At 43.9% G+C, this 19,746-nt stretch overlaps 1 protein-coding gene across 1 annotated transcript in view; it reads left to right on the plus strand.

The window, feature by feature from the left end:
• The window catches only part of LOC115363737 (uncharacterized), a 35,364-nt gene extending 21,677 nt beyond the window's left edge, over positions 1-13,687 (plus strand). Inside the window, exons 7-16 of the mRNA XM_030058006.1 lie at positions 1,230-1,846; positions 4,867-5,143; positions 5,985-7,755; positions 7,849-8,022; positions 8,476-8,649; positions 8,992-9,165; positions 9,525-9,537; positions 12,285-12,352; positions 12,891-13,099; positions 13,620-13,687. Of these exons, the coding sequence (XP_029913866.1) occupies positions 1,230-1,846; positions 4,867-5,143; positions 5,985-7,755; positions 7,849-8,022; positions 8,476-8,649; positions 8,992-9,165; positions 9,525-9,537; positions 12,285-12,352; positions 12,891-13,099; positions 13,620-13,687 (3,545 nt within the window). The remainder of the gene's footprint in view (positions 1-1,229; positions 1,847-4,866; positions 5,144-5,984; positions 7,756-7,848; positions 8,023-8,475; positions 8,650-8,991; positions 9,166-9,524; positions 9,538-12,284; positions 12,353-12,890; positions 13,100-13,619) is intronic.
• The last annotated feature ends 6,059 nt before the right edge of the window (positions 13,688-19,746 follow it).

Below are 19,746 nucleotides of genomic sequence, written 5' to 3' on the forward strand. Positions count from 1 at the left end.
GTGTGACCCTCTTATTAGAAAGGTTATAAATGGATCCCTATAACATGGGGGATATGCCAAGGTTGTTCAACGTCCCCCCCCTACGCTTTGCCATAGCTATCGATCCATTGTCTGTAACACGTAAAGAACACTTCCAGGTGTTGATTTAACAAGTTTTTTTCAAGTCTTTTTCAGTGCAAAAATATCCCTTCATGCCTTTACACGGCTTTGATATAACCTACACACCTTCCACTCGTTATGTATGTGCAGATCTATGAGTCTCGCACTCCAGCTCCTACCTTGGATTGTAGTTGATAATCTATCCATGAAAAAAAAAATCACATCTGTTAGTTACACTAATATTGTTCATGTGAAGTAGCTATTTCGTCCCAGCAGTTGAAAGTATGGGAGTCACTCTTGGCTCAGACATGAGTTGTAAAAAAAAAAACGAACAAAAAAAAACTCATTGACAATATTTCAAAAACTGCACACCTCTTAAAACACACTATCTTAAACATATCTGGAGTTAGACCTTATCTGTCAACGCAAGATGCAACAAAACTGAGCCGTGCCTTTATTTTGTCATGACTGGATTACTATATCGCCCTGCTCACTGGCCTGCCAAAGACATCAATTAGCAAACTTCAACTTTTCCAACATGCAGCAGCTCCAGTACTAACAAGAACAATAGGAGAGCATATCATCTCCCTGCCTTATGAACAATTAATTTTAGCTTCTACCATAACTCTTGGTCTGTTAATGTTAATGTTTAATGTAATTTTATAGCTTTTATCTTAAGATTCCACTCTTATCATTACCTCCTGTACTTCTATATCTATTCATGTTTTTGATAGTTATGACTTTGTTTTTGCTCTCTTATCCTTTCATTTCTTCCTTGTTAAATTCATTTCTCCATTCCATTTTAGCGTAGTTTTATTTATTTTTAACCTCACTGTGAGGTCCTATGAGCATTTTTAATATTTTGTGTGAAGCACATTGTGCTGCATTTTGTGATTGTATTTTACTTTTTTTCACTTTCACTCTTTTTTTTTTTTTTTTTGGCCAAGTAACCACACCGCCACCACTTTAAACTCAGAATTTCTGAGTTTTTTTCTCTGAATGCAGCCCTCCTGGTTTGATAATTTTTCCCCTACAGTGGCCGTATTATACCGTTGTAGTATTTTCTGTATGAAAAGTTATTAAAAAAAATAAAATGTATTGTTATTATTGTGTCTTGTTCTCTCCATCAGATTCCTGTGAACTCACACTGGACACAAACACAGCAAACAGAAACCTCGTCCTGTCTGAGGACAACAGGAAGGTGACAGCAGTGAGAGAAGAGCAGCCATATCCTGATCACCCAGAGAGGTTTGAGGACTGGGAACAGATCCTGTGTAGTGATGGTCTGACTGGTCGCTGCTACTGGGAGGTCGAGTGGAGGGGATGGTTTCATATTGGAGTGACTTACAGAGGAATCAGCAGGAGAGGAGGCGGTGCTGACTGCAGGCTCGGCGGGAACGACATGTCCTGGGTTCTGTTCTGCTATGGCGAAAGTTTCTGTGCCAGGCACAACAACATACCAGCTGTCATTTCTGTCTGGCCCCCTGCCTCCAACAGAGTGGCCGTGTATCTGGACTGGCCTGCTGGCTCTCTGTCCTTCTACAGCGTCTCCTCTGACACACTGATCCACCTCCACACCTTCAAATCCACCTTCACTGAACCTCTGTACCCGGGGTTTGGGGTCCTCAACTGTGGACTAACAGGCTTTCCAGCTTTCATTCAGCTTCCTCTGAAGGATGCAGTTTGGGTTTGTCCTGGGCTGCAGCAACAAGAAGAGGAAGAGGAGACACAGCTGGAAGGAACAGAAGTAAGTGGAGGCAGATTTAAAAAAAAAAAAAATTTTTCACTTTCAAATCAGTTGTGAATGTGCATGTGTTTACTCCCCGTATGCATTCCCCCAATAGTCGGGTATCCCACCACCCTCTGACGTTTCCCTGACTGTTACCGTGGTGACGGCAGTGCATCAACAAATTTGCAGCCATCGGAGAGCAGCCATCAGCTGGCCCCTTGTGGGGAGTTCCCTGACGGGGGTGGCAGATGTGTTTTCTATTAGTTGTAACTAGGGATGCATATTTCAATTAATTTTATAACCGAGTAACCTCGCCTGGGTCTATACAGCGCATCAATATACCCCTGTTTAATCGAGGAGAAAACCAGGTCTGCCAGATCTCGGCACACAGCCTGCTGTACTTTCATTATAAACCGACTTTTGTTTATATGCGGTTGCAGCGGCACAGCGGACAGCAACACAGACAACATGGTTGATTATTGATTGAGCAATGGGGCCATTTGCTGGTAATCGCACTGCGGGCATAAAACAATTTTGCAGAGGCAGGAGGAAAGTTGCATGAATTACGTCCACGCACTGCGTTGGTGACCGTGCATGTGCTCGTGTACGCGCCCGTACCGCGCTGAAGCACACCCCCTCCAACCGTGCCAGAGCGGGGGAAGTGTGCTGTATTCAAGCACGATACGGAGCGATCACACTGGTCAAATAATCCGGATTTTAGGGGCAAACGTGCTTGGGCGCGGATCAAACTTGCCAATGTGAGTGGGCTCTCAGTTAGCTAACGTTACATCGCACTGGGGATAGCATAAATCAGTGTGCAAGGCAGCAGGTTAAATGAGCTCTGTTTGGTAAGTGTGGTTATTTCACAGACACGACTATCCCAAAATGCATCGACCAGCATTACAATCTAGACTAAATTTACCCGTCCGTTGCAGCTCTTTGTCCACTTCTGTGTGCTGTTTCTTGCGTGCAGCTCTCCTCGACAGTCAAAGCAATACGGGCATGCCCTCTTTTCTTGTTGTCGTTTTCTTACGACTGGAATCCAATTATATTACAAGAGTTGTGCTTAAATTTGAAATTTGAGAATCACTGAACAATAACGTTAACGTTTCAGATTGTTTTCTAACAGATGCGATAGCCTCTCCCTCCCTTCTCTCTACATTCTTCTTACAGTAAACATGTCAAGAGGGATGTGACACAGGACAGAGCAATGCGCTGTTTCTTAGGGGTGCATAAACTGGCCCCTAAGCTTGCTGTGAGGGGAGACATGGGGTGGGAGCCACCTGAAGTGCGGCATAAGGCTGACATGGTGAGGCTATGGAACAGGCTAATTGCCATGCCCGAGTGTAGACTCACGAAACAGATTTTCCTATGGGAACTCTCTACAGGTAGATCCTGGACCGAGGAGCTGGAAAGTGTTTTTTATGAAGCTCGCTTCCAACACATATTTAGAAACAAATTGAGGTGTAGCGTTAGGCAAATTAAATCCACATTGTTTGATAACTACAAACAGAAATGGGCTGAAGAAATATGGAGAAAACCAAAGCTAAGAACTTAATGTCAGATAAAAACCAGCTGCCAGTCTGAACCTTATGTCACACTTAACCTGACCACTAACCAGCGGTCTGTCTGTGCCCAGCTTAGGTGTGGCATTTTGCCCCTGGCTCTGGAAACAGGTCGCTTCCACTCTATCCCGGAAGAGGAGAGAAAATGCTGCTTATGTGACTTAAATGAAGTTGAAAATGAAATGCATTTTCTGTTTTATTGTCCATTGTACCATGCTCTTAGACTCAATCTCTTTTGCAAGTTTTCTGGCTGTGATCTACTCTCTGATGAATCTATGTTGTCATATTTCTTTACCAAAGAAGTGTTCCCACTCGCTAAGTAAGTAATGTTGTGAGGTAGTGTGCCTTTACATTTAATGCAACTTGTTTTGTTTTGCCATCTTGTTTTCTTGACTTTGTAACTATCTTTTTTCCCTTTTCTTTCTTGTTTGCAGTGTCTTGTAAGCCCATAGGGCTGGGCACCATTAATGGCACATGACACTCTTTGAGAAAAATAAAAACTAAACTAAACTTCTTAGCTCTAGCCTATAGGCAGGGCCAACTCCATTGGCTTGAAAAGTTCGAGGCTTGATAAAAACATGCGTTTACAAAACCATATTGTTTGATCCAAAAATGTTTAACATCAAGAATACCTGAACCATGACATGATTATGTAGTTTGATCCTAAGCTGGACTGGGCACTTTTGTATGCCGCGGATAACCGAGTAGTAATTTGTAACGGAGTTGTAGACCGGAGGGAACGGATTGGGGCATGGCGGTGAAGGAGGTCGGAGAGGTATCTAGGAGCTTGATTGTCGAGGGCTTTGTAGGTGGTGAGTAGTATTTTGGAGTCGACTCTGTATTTGACTGGGAGCCAGTGAAGGTCACGGAGAACTGGTGTGATGTGGTCCTTGGATCGGGTCCTGGTGAGTGGACGGGCAGCAGAGTTTTGATTGTACTTTAGTTTCCTGAGAACTTTCGTGGTGATACCATATAGGAGGCTATTGCAGTAGTTGCATCTGGATGTGATGAATTCATGAATGAGTGTCTCTGCAGCAGTGTGGGACAGGTTGGGATGCAGGCGGGCAATGTTGCTGAGATGAAAGAAGGTGCTTTTGGTAACCTGGTTGACATGGGGTTAGTAGGACAGAGTGGGGTCGAGGATAGGATAGGAGATGTTCACATTTTAAAATGTGAAGGCCTTGTCCTGCAGACAGTCAGTGAATGCTGCAAGGGCAGAAGCCATGCCCCTTTGAAAATCCTTGGGCCCCTAAAAAAGGGAGAATGTGAGGATTGAACAATATAAATGACATAGCTTGAAAATTGTAACTGTTTGTTATTGTTTGTGGGCGAGAAGACCCCTCTGCCCCCCGCCTGCTCCACTACAGGTGCTTACACCTGTAATGCTGCTGTTAATGATAAGAATCTTCATTTATTCCTGCAAGGAAATTGTGCTGCTGTTGTTTGAATGGACGATTTCTTCTGTTTTTTGAGGAATCAACAATCGTGACACCTAGAGAGCAGCTCCTTTACATTTTGGAGGATTTGACAGAGGAAGATCTAAAAAAGTTCAAGTGGCTCCTGAATGTCCTGGAAGACTTCCCAGCAATCCCGAAGAGCCGACTGGAGAAGGCAAACAGGCTGGACACAGTGGAAGAGATGGTCCGGATCTACGGCTCAGACTCCGTGGAGGTCACCAAGAGGGTTTTGATTCAAATGAACAAGAATGATCTTGTTCAGCGGTTGGCATACGCCATCTTAAATCCCGAAGGTAAATCTTTGGATTGTTACAAGCAGGGACATCTGAAAATGCCAAATGGTACATCGTGTGATTGTGCACTTCATACCAACAATTTACATAGATTGGAAGGTGTATCATAGTGTAAGTGTACTTTTGTTTGCCTGCATCTGGACAGTAAAAATGTGTAGAGAGACACGCTGTCTTTTCAGGGTCTGTGCTTATGAACTTTATAGTGTGCAGTTGTCTGGAAAACAAAAAAAAAAAATGGAATGTTTCTTGAACTTTAAGAGACATTATTGATCTTTCAGTGAAGAAGTTCTTACTCTGACCTCTAGTGGAGGTACAGGGTGAGGTCGATCAGAGCTCCTGCAGCAGGTTCAGGACCTTCCCAACAGATACAGATACATCACCAGTACTGATTAATCGAAAAGAGCATCGTTCATCTGATGGCAGAACATCTTCCTACGAGCTACAGGCAAAAACTCAGAAAGTTTTTTGGCTTGTAAGCACAATGTAAAACGACTCTACAACAGTTACCATATTCATTATACTAACCACTGCTGGGCAGCTTGGCACCTTGAGTGGGAGCCTCTGCCTCCATTCATCCATTAACACACTGATGGCAAACACTGTAAAGTGCTTTGAGTGTTTGGTAGACTGAAAAAGCAGTAATGTAGTCCATTTACAATCACCATACAGTCAAGACCTGTTAGTCTGCTAACCACTAATGAGCTGAGTAGATTCCATGGTGTTGCAATTATGTTCATTTACCAAGAAATGTTTGCATTGCTCACATTTACTATGACATGTCATTTACTAGTCATGTTTACTCTGACTGTTATCTAATGCAATCTCTTAATTACTCTTTCAGAGACTCTTGCCAACTGCCAGCGTGAACTCAAATCTAAGCTGAAGATGAGGTTTCAGGATTTTTTTGAGGGATTGACAGGAGCAGGAGAGTCAACACCTCTGAATGAGATCTACACAGAGCTGTACATCACTGAAGGAGGAAGTGGAGAGCTCAATGAGGAACATGAGGTCAGATGGATTGAAACAACATCCAGGAAACCAGCCACTCCAGAAACAACAATCACATGTGAAGACATCTTTAAACCTTTACCTGGAAGAGATGGACCAATCAGAACAGTGATGACAAAGGGAGTGGCTGGCATTGGGAAAACAGTCTTAACACAGAAGTTCACTCTGGACTGGGCTGAACACAAAGCCAACCAGCATGTCCACTTCACATTTCCATTCACTTTCAGAGAGCTGAATCTGCTGAGAGGGAAAAAGTTCAGCTTGGTGGAACTTCTTCATCACTTCTTCACTGAGACCAAAGAAGCAGGAATCAGCAGGTTTGAGCAGTTCCAGGTTGTGTTGATCTTTGACGGTCTGGATGAGTGTCGACTTCCTCTGGACTTCAAGAACAACCAGATCCTGACTGATGTTACAGAGTCCACCTCAGTGGACGTTCTGCTGACAAACCTCATTAAGGGGAACCTGCTTCCCTCTGCTCAACTCTGGATAACCACACGACCCGCTGCAGCCAATCAGATCCCTTCTGAGTGCGTTGGCATGGTGACAGAGGTGAGAGGCTTCACTGACCCACAGAAGGAGGAATACTTCAGGAAGAGATTCAGAGATGAGGAGCAGGCCAGAGGAATCATCTCCCACATCAAGACGTCACAAAGCCTCCACATCATGTGCCACATCCCAGTCTTCTGCTGGATCACTGCTACAGTTCTGGAGGACGTGTTGAAGACAAGTGAGGGAGGAGACCTGCCCAAGACCCTGACTGAGATGTACATCTACTTCCTGCTGGTTCAGTCCAAAGTGCAGAACATCAAGTATCATGGGAGAGCTGAGACAGATCCACACTGGACTCCAGAGACCAGGGAGATGATCCTGTCTCTGGGAAAACTGGCTTTTGAGCAGCTGGAGAAAGGCAACCTGATCTTCTATGAAGCAGACCTGGCAGAGTGTGGCATTGATATCAGAGCAGCCTCAGTGTACTCAGGAGTGTTCACACAGATCTTTAAAGAGGAGCGTGGGCTGTACCAGGACAAGGTTTTCTGCTTCGTCCATCTGAGCGTTCAGGAGTTTCTGGCTGCTCTTTATGTCTTTCTGACATTCATCAACTCTGGAGTCAATCTGCTGACAGAAGGACAATCAACCTCCCAACTAAAACACCTCTACCAGAGTGCTGTGGACAAGGCCTTACAGAGTGCAAATGGACACCTGGACTTGTTCCTGCGCTTCCTCCTGGGTCTTTCACTGCCAACCAATCAGACTCTCCTACAAGGCCTGATGACACAGACAGGAAGTAGCTCACAGACCAATCAGAAAACAGTTGAGTTCATCAAGGAGAGGATCAGGGACAGTCCCTCTCCAGAGAGAAGCATCGACCTGTTCCACTGTCTGAATGAGCTGAATGACCATTCTCTAGTGAAGGAGATCCAACAGTACCTGAGTTCAAGAAGTCTCTCCACAGCCAGTCTTTCCCCTGCTCAGTGGTCAGCTCTGGTCTATATCTTACTGTCATCAGAAGAAGATCTGGAGGTGTTTGACCTGAAGAAATTCTTGGCTTCAGAGGAGGCTCTTCTGAGGCTGCTGCCAGAGGTCAAAGCCTCCAGGAAATCTGTGTAAGTTCATAGAAAACTGGACACATTAAACGTATTCTACACAAGCGAAAAATATCTTCAGTGTTATGGTGTTCCTGTTTGATTCCTCCTCAGACTAAGTGGCTGTAATCTGTCAGAGAGAAGCTGTGCAGGTCTGGCCTCAGTTCTCAGCTCCCAGTCCTCTAGTCTGAGAGAGCTGGACCTGAGTAACAATGATCTGCAGGATTCAGGAGTGAAGCTGCTCTCTGCTGGACTGAAGAGTCCACACTGCAGACTGGAGGCTCTCAGGTCAGGACTCAAGGGTCAAATCTGAAAACCTTCAAGCAGTATCTACAGTCATACACCCAGCCATGACATAACTCTCAAAATCAACAACTGATTTAATGCCTCTTGTTAATGTTTTGGTTACTGTTAATAAATTATATCGGTGGTCAGGGTTAAAACATAGACCACATATCTGAAACATAAAATGTGTCCTGCCCAAGTGGACTTGAGTAAAAAACACATAACTCTGTCCTGTTCTTCCTTGAGTTGAATGTCTAAAATATCTCTCATACATTTCTAAAATGTAGAGAAAAATGTTTTTGTTTTGTATGGTTTGATCACAACAAGCCCACAACAAATTGTTGCAAGGAGTTGTTTTCAGTTCTCAAGTCCCAGATTTAAGAAATATTTAACCTTATATTTAATTAAATATATATATTTAAAACCTAATATTTAATCTTTCCATGTCTTCTTCAGGCTGAGTGGCTGTAATCTGTCAGAGAGAAGCTGTGCAGCTCTGGCCTCAGTTCTCAGCTCCCAGTCCTCTAGTCTGAGAGAGCTGGACCTGAGTAACAACGATCTGCAGGATTCAGGAGTGAAGCTGCTCTCTGCTGGACTGGAGAGTCCACACTGCAGACTGGAGGCTCTCAGGTCAGGATTCCTCAACCTGCTCAACACATGACCAGTTCAGTCCTGATTTCCATGCAGCTTCATGTCACTGAACACATTACTAATCAGGGTAGTTTTACCTCCATCAAGGACGTGATTCCTCCTGTAGAGGTTCTGTCAGCAGGATAAATACCAGAAGAAATGACTTCTTAGATTCTGTCACAGGTTCAGTGGAGAACCGTCCAACTGGACTGGCTGAAAATACAAAGAAAGTCATGTGTTCAGCTGTTTCCATTTGTTCCGTTAGGTTTTTGCTGGTATATGAGTTACCCTGATTAATTTCTGAACAGTGCACTAATGAGAAAATGTGCTGTTTATGTTCAGGCTGTCAGGCTGTCTGGTCACACAGGAAGGCTGTGCTGCTCTGGCCTCAGCTCTGAGCTCCAACCCCTCCCATCTGAGAGAGCTGGACCTGAGCTACAATCATCCAGGAGACTCAGGAGTGAAGCTGCTCTCTGCTGGACTGGAGGATCCAACCTGGAGACTGGAGGCTCTCAGGTATGGAGAGACACACACAATGTTTTATGGCTGAGGAGTATTGTTTCATGGTGGATGGTGAATATGAGTGACGTCGTCTGGTAAGGCCAGACAAAAAAAAATCTGGGTTCTGGTTCCTGACCGGGTGTCCTGTTTAACCCCCGAGTCTGGTTATTTTATTGGCCTCTGTGTAAAAATAAAATAAAAAAATTAAAAAAAAGGTACTATGTGACCTAGTGTGACCTTGTTGGCATTGGTCAGAAGTTAAGCAGGGCTTTTATTTTGATCTATGTTGCACTCGCTTTATTTGTGATGTTCTCACATAACTTCGGAAATAAACTTCATGGAATCACGAGCAACCGACAGCACTGGCTGGAAAGAATGGACTTCTGCACAGTGTGTGTGTGTGTGTGTGTGTGTGTGTGTGTGTGTGTGTGTGTGTGTGTGTGTGTGATCTGTCCTCGCAAACCACCAGAGAAAATAATCTGACCAGAAGAGAAAACCTTTGCAGATGGAGTGACAGAGGTGAAACACTCATAGGGAAGGTTATTTACTGCCCATGTTTCCATTATTGAATAATTGTGCTGCACTTTTTATTGATTTGTCCAAGGCTTTTGATATAATAATAATAATAATAATAATAATAATAATACATTTTATTTAAAGGCGCCTTTCAGGACACTCAAGGTCACCGTACAAAAGGACAATAAAAACAATCAATAAAACATAACAATCAATGAAAAACAATGCAATACATAAAGCAACAGTAAAGTGCAACAGTAATGTCATTCCAGTCCCAAGATTAAAGTGCATAGGCTTGTCTGAAGAGGTGAGTTTTAAGGCGGGATTTAAAGGTAGTAACAGAGTCTGATTGTTGTATGGTCTGTGGCAGTGAGTGATATGATTGACCAGGACATTTAATGTCAGAGGCTGTCAGATTTAGGCCTGTCAGGCCAAGCTGTTGGCTGGTTCTCAAATTATTTCTCCAATTGTAAGCAATGTGTGCAGCTTAGTTGTCTTTCTTCCAGCTGTCTTTATGTCACCAAAGGTGTGCCACAAGGTTCAGTTTTAGGACCCACTCTCTTCACTATTCATCTGTGGGTCAAAATATAAACCCATCTGAGCATCTTTATGCGGGTGACAGTATTGTTTATTGTTACTGCTGCCCTGGGATTCTTACATCTGCAGCTGGTATTTGATGTTATTCTGTCTCAGCTGTTCCACCTCAGACTCGTGCTAAATGCAGACAAAACCAAGGCTATGCTGTTTTCTAATAGCAAAATAAGGTGTCAGCAGTTCTTCAGTCCGTTCAGAGCTGACTCTGTTTCTTCCTCCAGGGTGGACCATGGTGGAGAGCACAGGCTGAAACCCGGGCTGGGGAAGTGTAAGTGTGGATTTAGTTTGATTCCTCAAGGTCCGTGTATGATTCGTTCAATTGATATTCAATTGATAATCCAAAAACAGTAAAATGAAAAAATGACTTGATATTCCATAGTTTGTTTTTCAATGTCACACAAAAAACAAATAACGAGTAGTTTTTCGAACATTTGATGTTATGGTCAGGTCAAAAAAAGAACATTTAAAAAACGGTCCCAGGGCCAAATTTGATTTTGATATTCAATCTTTCTGATTTGTGTGCCCCGGAAGTTATTAGGCGAACGGACTTCTTCATTTGTTGTGATTACCAGTAGGCTACGTTCGGGCGCTTACAATGGCCTCATTGGAGTCTCATGCTGACTTTATCAAGGAGTTATTTAAAACAAGCAAGACTCATGCGGATATTTCCACCATGCTGCAGCAGATGGGAGTCGAGAGATGCTCAGAAATTTTTTAAATGTTCTTTTTTTGACCTGAGCATAGCATCAAAGGAAAAATGACTCGATATTTGTTTTTTGTGTGACATTGAAAAACAAACTATGGAATATCAAGTCATTTTTTCATTTTTCTGTTTTTTGATTATCAATTGAATATCAGTTGAACGAATCATACACAGACCCCTCATCACTAAGCTGCAAACACTCAGCTGTTTAGATGGTGCAGCTGCACTTCCTGCTGTTTGTTCTCAGCCATGGCTGGACCGTGGCCCAGGTGAACTACCTGCTTACCTGGGATCAGATCAGGGGTGGGCAGACATTTTAGTTGAGGGACCAGATAGAGAGCATTCCAAGTTTTAAATGAGTTATAACCAAGTTTCTGTACCAATACTTTTTGTTTCAAAACACATTCAGTTATATCACAGCACTTTTCCTTCTAAAAATCCGTTTTTAAACATTTTATTAATTATTACTTTTCCAAATATTCAGAACTCATCAGCAGCGTGTGATGCTGCATCTCAGTAGGAACTGTGGAGTCGTCCTCTCTCAGTTTCTTCGTATTCTTTCATCATTTTCTCAGGTGGACCCTCTTAGTTTGACACACAAATGTTCATCAGTTCAGTTTACACAAAAAATAAGTGAGAACTGCGCATGGTGCCTGTAGTTTCCCACAATGCTTCAGTCTGTCTCTGTGATTCTGTGAGCCAGTGAAACTTGACTGTGGCGTCTCCAGCTGAGCTTCGCCCACTCAGCGTGTACAGGAGGAGCTTCCAAGTCAAACTCAGCCCAACCCCTATCTGACACTGCCATCTACAGGACTGTTGGTGCACAGCAGCTTTGTGAAAAAAAGAATTTGTTTTTCTATACAAACATAAATTTGGCAACAGAAATCATGATATATGTCTGAGGGCTGTATTAAATTGTCTCATGAGCTGGATCCGGACGCAGGCCTTATTTTTTCCATGTCTGGAGTAGACTGATCAAAGCCAATATCTGTGCAGGGAAAACTTGATATCTGCCAAAACATCGGCTTTTGGAGAATTCATTGTTGATTTTCTTGCGTGGGGTTTAAAGTGTTTCATTAGATGAAGGTTGGCAGAGTTTTCTCAGCCCAGAGAGGATCATGTAACCCTAAAACATGAAAATGACCATAACTGGGTAAGGAGTTATTGGTGTAAACGACAGTGGGGAGCTTACAGTAACTGATTTTATATACATTAAATGGTAATACTGTAGATAGTATTCATAAAACACTGGGATAGAAGTCCTCACATTAAGACTTCATGTGAAAGACAACATCAGGCTAACTGATGTGTTATGTTGCAGGTGTCGGTCTGCAGGGCCAGGCTTCATGGTGTGACCCCCGAGCAGAGCTGGACACAGACTCATTACTGGTAACAGGAGAAGTTGAACTGGTCTTATGATTAATTGCTAATCAGCAATTTGGGAAATGTATTTTGTGTTTTATTTGCCTTTCACTTCATTTATCTAGACTGAGATTACACCTGAAGTCCAGGAGGAAGGCAACATATACCGGTAACACAGGCTTCTCTTCCATCTCTAATGCGCATATGTCATAACAAGTGTTTGTACCATCTTTTAATGTTTAACTATAGCCTTTAATGGTGCAAATTTAAACACTCCCTATGCACAAGTCTTCCTGTTGCCTTTTGTATATGTTCACTGTTTACTGCGTAATACGCCTGTTCCAGCCACCTCAGGGGGAAGTAAACACTGGGTGGAAAAAACTGAAACTTGCACCGTTCTTTGTTAGAAGTAAATGAACAGAAACCTAGGCTTATAAATTTGTGTTTTTTCTTTGCTTTTTTCCCATTGCACCAAACTCGAACCAAACTGTGACTTCTGTGTACTGTTACAGCTGCAGTGTTTAGCGTGAATGTGTTACTGTTGTTGTTCATGCTGCATCTCCAGGCTGCAGTGTCCGCACGCCGGAGCGTTTCGCTGCAGTCTCACCGGTTTGGTGTTGGAGGGTGATGGTGATGTCACCTACCAGATAGTTCCCTGGGAAATTAACATCCTCGCCACAAAGGGCTTTGAGCCGGCAGGTCATCTGGTCAAGTTCACCTGCCTGAGAGGAAGTTTCCACCGACTCCACCTGCCGCACTGCCAGATCTTCTCTGGTCAGTATGAAGTGAAACAGAAAAAAGTGTAATTTATTCACCCCTGTTAGACCAGGTTTATGAGCTGCATGAAGTCAACGAACATTGGAGCCCTTCGGAAACTCGTGCCAAGAAAAAAAGGCCCGAATTAAGATTTGAAATAATCTGTCTTTAATTCACACAATATAAACTACATTCTTAAGATGTACAAAACCATGTATGATGCGCTGTTAGCTTTGCCTTTCCATGTAGGTTATAGTAAGGAAGCAGCATTGAAAGGTTTTCCATATTGCAGAAAAAAAAGAGACAGAGAGAGAACGAGAGGCACAGAGAGAAAGAGAAACCACACCAAACACCCCCACAGCTGTCAGTCACACACACAGAACACACAAACTCCAGCTGTGACTGGAAAACAAACCGTTAGTCGTCTCTTTTTGGTCAGAAGCAGCCAAGATGTCAGAGTAGCAGAAACACAACCAGAAGGTTAGCAGTTCAAACTGATGGAATGAAAATGAATGACTGATGCTGTCTACTATCTCAGGAACCGCTGCCAAGGTGCCACTGGGCAAGGCACCGAACCCCGAGCTGCACTTCTCCCAGTGGATGTGAAGCTAATGTGACGCACGCAACTTCGCTCCCTAACTCCCTGAATTGTTTGCAAGCTTTTGCTAATTTCATTCCTACTAGTTTACTGAAACTTGGCAGCTATTAAGCTTACTATTTAGAATTTGACAAATATACTTGAATTAATTGGCATTATGACTGGTGATCGACATGGATGTGGTGGGCGACATGGCAAGCTAGCTAACCCTGACCGTGATCCGGCCGAGGAGCACACCGAGGACACCGTCGCTGAGCCTGAGTCGGAACTCACGGTGGCCACAATTGAAGCCATGCTCAAAAGACATTTTAGTTTGGCTGAACAGAACTTCAATGCGAAATTTGATGCTTACCAGAAAAGCACCAACGAGAGATTCGACAGCCTTGATTCTCAGCTAATATTTATGGAAGAAAGTCCGAACCAACATGACCGGGATATTGAAGACTAGAAGAAAGCCGTCATTGCACTTGAGACGCGCATGGAGACAGCGGAGACGAAAGCTACCGAACTAGCCAAGGCACTGGCCAAAACCAAAGCCAATTTGGCCGAGGTGGAGGACAGAGCCAGAAGGGAAAACCTTCGGGTAATCAACCTCAAAGAGGGAGAAGAAGGTAACAACGCGGTGGCTTACCTGATGGTTCCCAAATCTCTCCGCGAATCCTCCAGAGCTTATGCGCGCACATCGCATCGGACGCCAGAGGCACCCGTCAGCTTATCCTAGAGCCTTGATCTTCAGATGTCTTCGTTTTACAGACCAGGACCAGATTCTCAAAGAAGCATGGAACGCTCCCCCAAGGGTTGCAGGTCAAGAGATCCGTTTCACTGCGGACTACAGCGACTTCACTTCCAAACGCAGACGACTGTGTTTCCCAATAATGGAACGGGCCCGCAGTTTGGGCATGGGCGCATTCCTTCTCTACCCGGCTACCATCAGTAGTAGTAGTCGACTTTATTTGTCCCCGTAGGGCAGGGGTCACCAATCATGTGCCATGGAGGGCCGAGAGGCTGCAGGTTTTCATTCCAACCAAGACCTCCACCAGGTGACTTCACTGATCACCTCACCTTGTATCAGAAAGGAGGAGCTAATCAGTGAAATCACCTGGTGGAGGTCTTGGTTGGAATGAAAACCTGCAGCCTCTCGGCCCTCCATGGCACATGATTGGTGACCCCTGCCGTAGGGAAATTGGTTTGCAGCAAGTCACAAGGCATTTCATATATAAATAAATAACAATCCAACAGACAGCGACCAGACATTCATCACATACAGTATACGGCACAGTAATCACATCTCTTTTAGACCAGCTAAGAGGCTTGAATCAAGAACTGTGCTGGCTGTTGAGGAGCTTAATAGCCTGAGGCACAAAGGACAATTTTGCTCTGTTTTTTGTAAACAGAGGGGAACGGTATCGTTTCCCTGAAGGAAGCAATTCAAACATGTAGGCCAGGGGGTGCCTTTTATCACCAGTAATGTTTGTTGCCTTGTTTAGCATCCTCTGTCTATAGATGCCTTCCAGGATAGGCAAAGTACTGCCCAAAAGTTTGCTGCATAGCAGAATGATTTGTCTGATTTTCTTTTTTTGTGCCTCTGTGGCATTGCCAAACCAACAGATGACAGCAAAGGAAAAGACACTGTCAACAAAGGAACAATCAAACATCTGCAGCACTCTGCTACTAACATGAAAGGTCAACAGTTTCTTATGATGGAACATTCTCTGTTGTGACTTGGTGCAGATTTGGTCAGTCCACATGTCCCACTTCAGTTTATTGTCAAGTACCACATCAAGATATTTATATTCAGAGACCTGTTTTATTGGCTTTCCGTTAATTAAGGTGGCAGAGACAGAGTTGGGGCATACAACTTTTCTGAAATCGATACACATTTCCCTTGTTTTTGATGGGTTTAGAAGAAGGTTTGATTTTTCACACCAATTAATGAAATAATCTAGCACAGGGCCATGCTCCTCTTCATCATCGAAAAAAGACTGACCAATGCAGTATCATCTGCATACTTCATGAAAAAATGATTTGAGAAAGTGCTAGAACAAGAGTTTGTGTACAGAATAAATAAAAGAGGAGATAAAACACATCCCTGGGGAGAGCCAGTAAAAGTGGTCATTTTGTCAGAGAGTGATGTGCCTACTTTGACCTGCTGGATTCTACCACTAAGAAAATCAGAAATCCAGGAAATAAGACCAGGTTCAAGGGAAAATTCATAAGATAAAACATTTGCTAAAATACATGGCTTAATGGTATTAAAAGCGGATGAAAAATCCACAAATAAAATCTTAGCATGAGCCTTTGGCTTTTCAAGGTGACTGAGGAGGAGATGTAAGAGAGTGGCAATGGCATCCTCGACCCCTCTGGATTCTTGGAAAGCAAATTGAAAGGGGTCTAAAAGATGCTGAGTTTTGGATATATTTCTTTACAATACGCTCAAAACATTTCATAACAAGCGAAGTCAAAGCTATAGGATGAAAGTCACTAGGCTGACTGGGGTTTGGAGTCTTTGGGACAGGAGCAATAATTGCACTTTTCCAAATAGTGGGAACAGTTTTGTGAAAGACAGATGATTTAAAAATCTCTGTGAACACTGGGGCTAATTGCTCTGCGCAAGTTTTTAAAACATTACCACAGATATTATCCGGCCCAGGGCTTTTCCGCACATTACAGCACAGAGGAGGAGGAGGGCAAGAAGAGGGTGACACAGCAGAAGCCTCAACAGTATCACTCTCAAAACGGCAAAAGAAGGAGTTTAGCTTATTTGCCATCTCGGTTCCCTCATTCCCATTGAGGGTGAGGGGAGGTTTACCCCTGCCTTTGTGGGCTATGCTAGTCATCTTTTTGACTCCCTGCCAGGCTTCTCTGGAGTTTCTGGAAGTTAGAGAAGCCTCAAACTTAACTTTATATTTGTGTTTGTCCAGTCAAGTCAAGGTAACTTTATTATCTTTGACTTGCACCAGCTGTCTTTTAATTTCTCTCTGTAGCTCCCTTCTTGCGTGCTCATCTTGATTCCTATGAGCTTTCCTTTTTTGGATGATAAGCTTCTTTAATTCTCTTGACAACCAAGACTAATCATTAGAGTGGACTAAATGACTTGGTGGGTAACACAGAGTCCACACAAAAATTAACATAATCAGATACAGCCACTACCTTATCATTAATATCAGGGCTGTCAAAAACTTCCCACATAGTACAATCGAAGCAGCCCTGTAATGCCATAATACTTTCATTGTCCCACACTTTGACAGTCTTTATTTGAGGCTTTTTCCTCTCAAGCAGCCTCTGGTGAGCAGGACGCAGATAAACCACGTTATGGTCAGAAAGTGGGATTGCTGAATAGGCGTCCTTCACAGTTCCAAAGCATAAGTCCAGTGACTTTCCCTTCCTGGTGTGGCAATCAACATATTGATAATATGTGCGCAGGGCCTTTTTAACTGGACAATTGTTAAAATCTCCCAGGATGAACTTGGGAGCATCAGGGGACAGAGCCTCAAGTCTTTGTGAAGTGTTAAAAAGAGTTTCGATTATTATAATTAGCCTTTTGATGAATATACGCCAGGGTAAAGAAGATCTGAGGAAACTCTCTAGGTAAATAGTAAGGACGGAGTGAGACAGAGCAGCTCTATGTCGGGGGTGCACAGTTGCTCTCTTACCTTGACAGCCCTGCACCACTCATCCCTTACGAGAAGACAGACCCCGCCCCCTCGGGCTTTCTCAGTGATGAATGGGTCTCGATCAGTCCTGAAAGCAGAGAAACCAGCCGGCTCCACCGCACTGGAAGGCGTGTTTTTGTCCAGCCATGTCTCGGTGATTGCCAGGACGCAAGCATTCCGGTACTCATGAAGATAGCGGATGTTGGCAGACAGTTCATCTGCTTTCGATCTCAGGGACTGCGCGTTAATCACCAACGTTGCAGGCAGGGGAGGATTGTTCTTGAGCCTTTTGAGCCGTTGACGGATGCCACTTTTACATCTGCGTTTGCGCTTCGTCCGTAGTGTGTTCCTGTTTGAGGTTATTTTCAGATAACCAGGGATTAATTCGGTGACAGCGGAGGCAGACGCTGAAGGGTGAATGCGCAACAGCAAAAGAGTCTCTCTGCTGTAGGTGATTTCACGGGTAACGCCGCCAGCAGCGTTGTTGCCGTTAAACCCTTGAGTAAAATACGTATTTAAAAGTCCCAGAAACAAACAGATCATCCTCCATAAGGCAAGATCCATGATTGCCGTGACGTACAGAAGGACTCAGATTGACACACAGTCAGGTTTACCACTCATACAGACACATTAAACTAAAAGATGCCAAGCGTTTGTGCCGCAGGGCAGCCACAGTGCAGTGCCCCGTAAGAGCTGATCCACAACTCCGAACAGAAGCTATTCAGCGACTTGCACAAGGCAGAGAAGTTTGTGGCTTCACTAGAAAAGACTCCCGAGTGAGCCTGATCTGTGGTAAGGAGTTCTGACTTGGCTCTTTATAACGATGGATGTTTTCTCACCCTGCTTTTGTTTACGTTAGACCCGATAGACTGCCTGCGAGGCCTGGCTCTAAACTCGGAGCTATCATCTATGCTCGCTGGGCTAACTTGTAGCATAATCGTGCTTTGTTTTTTTGACATCCAGAACGTGGCTTATTTCCAGGTATTTAGGCTACGGGGCATGCTCTATTGAATATCATTGTTGCTACTTTTTCTATTGCATCATTATTAGGGCCCGAGCACTGAAACAGCACGAAGCTCTATTGTTATTGTAGTGTTGTTGTTTTTTTTTCTTTTTCTTTTTAGGGCCCGAGCACTGGAACAGTGCAAAGCCCTATTGTATCTGCTTCGTTTTTTTCTTATTAGGGCCCGAGCGCTGGAACAGCGCGAAGCCCTATTGTTATTGTAGTGATTCTTTCTTCTTCTTATTATTATTACGTGTCATTAGGCCTTAATTTGACCCCCTAAACATGCTCAAAAACTCACCAAATTTGGCACACAGGCCAGGTCTGGTGAAAAATTGGATAAAATGGACAAACGGACCCCCTAAGTGCAGAAATGGGCTCGGTAGCGCCACCTAGGCACACAAAGGCAGCCGCTGTGGCCCACAGGAATGTGATAGAAAGACCAAACCAATGCCGAAATGTAGGTCTCATCAAGCCCTACAATTCACGCGCTGACACCCCCGACCTAAAACCAACAGGAAGTCCGCAATTTGCGTTGCAAAGTCATGTTCTCGCCCAAAATTCCGCTTTGAACAAAATCTATCTCCTCCCAGGGCGTAAATGTCAGTGGCTTGAAAATTTAACAGATGACAGAGGACACAGTGGTTAACAAAAGTACTACCAGTGGGTTTTTGTTGGCGTCGTGTGTGTGTGTGTGTGAGTTTGCACGCGTATGTGTGTGTGTGTGTTTGTGTGAGTGAGTGAGTGAGTGAGTGTGTGTGCCTGCATTTTGGTGTGATCATGCAGCAGCTGCCAGTAGTCCTGTCGGTCACACACTAGGACTTCCACAGCCTTTCAAAATAAAAGCCCAAAACTCTTTCAAAATAAAAGCACCGAAAAATACCCTTAAAACTGTCACAAACTGATGAATTGTCTACACTTCGACACGCGCGCCGTCCCCGACTTGCACGGGGGGGCGAGGGCCCGCCCAACGCTGCTTGCAGCTTTAATTTACTTTTATTCCTACTTTGATATGGAAAAGGGTAACAGATTTCCCTCTTAGTGTAAGGGGGGCTCTGCCATCCTATAAAGTAGGCTAAATAGAGGTTACTTGTGGAATGGGAGGGGGTAACGGGGTTATCTTGGAATGGTCCAGAATATAATGGGCTTTTTTTTGTGCCTCATTGGGGGTGCACTGGGGGGGTGGGTAGGGTTTTTTGTTCTATGTTTTATGTTTTTCTTACACTACTGTGGAGAATGGTCAGATTGTCATTCTTTCAAAATAATTGATGGTGCCTGACGATGTCGGAAATAGCAGCACCAATACAAACTTAACATGGGTTTCATGGAATATGAAGGGTCTTGGACTTGCCTCTAAAAGAGGCCAGGTTTTCTCTCATCTCAAATCATTGAAAGCAGATGTAATTTTTCT

The sequence above is a fragment of the Myripristis murdjan genome, chromosome 8 (assembly GCF_902150065.1).
Source record: "Myripristis murdjan chromosome 8, fMyrMur1.1, whole genome shotgun sequence".
Taxonomy (NCBI): domain Eukaryota; kingdom Metazoa; phylum Chordata; class Actinopteri; order Holocentriformes; family Holocentridae; genus Myripristis; species Myripristis murdjan.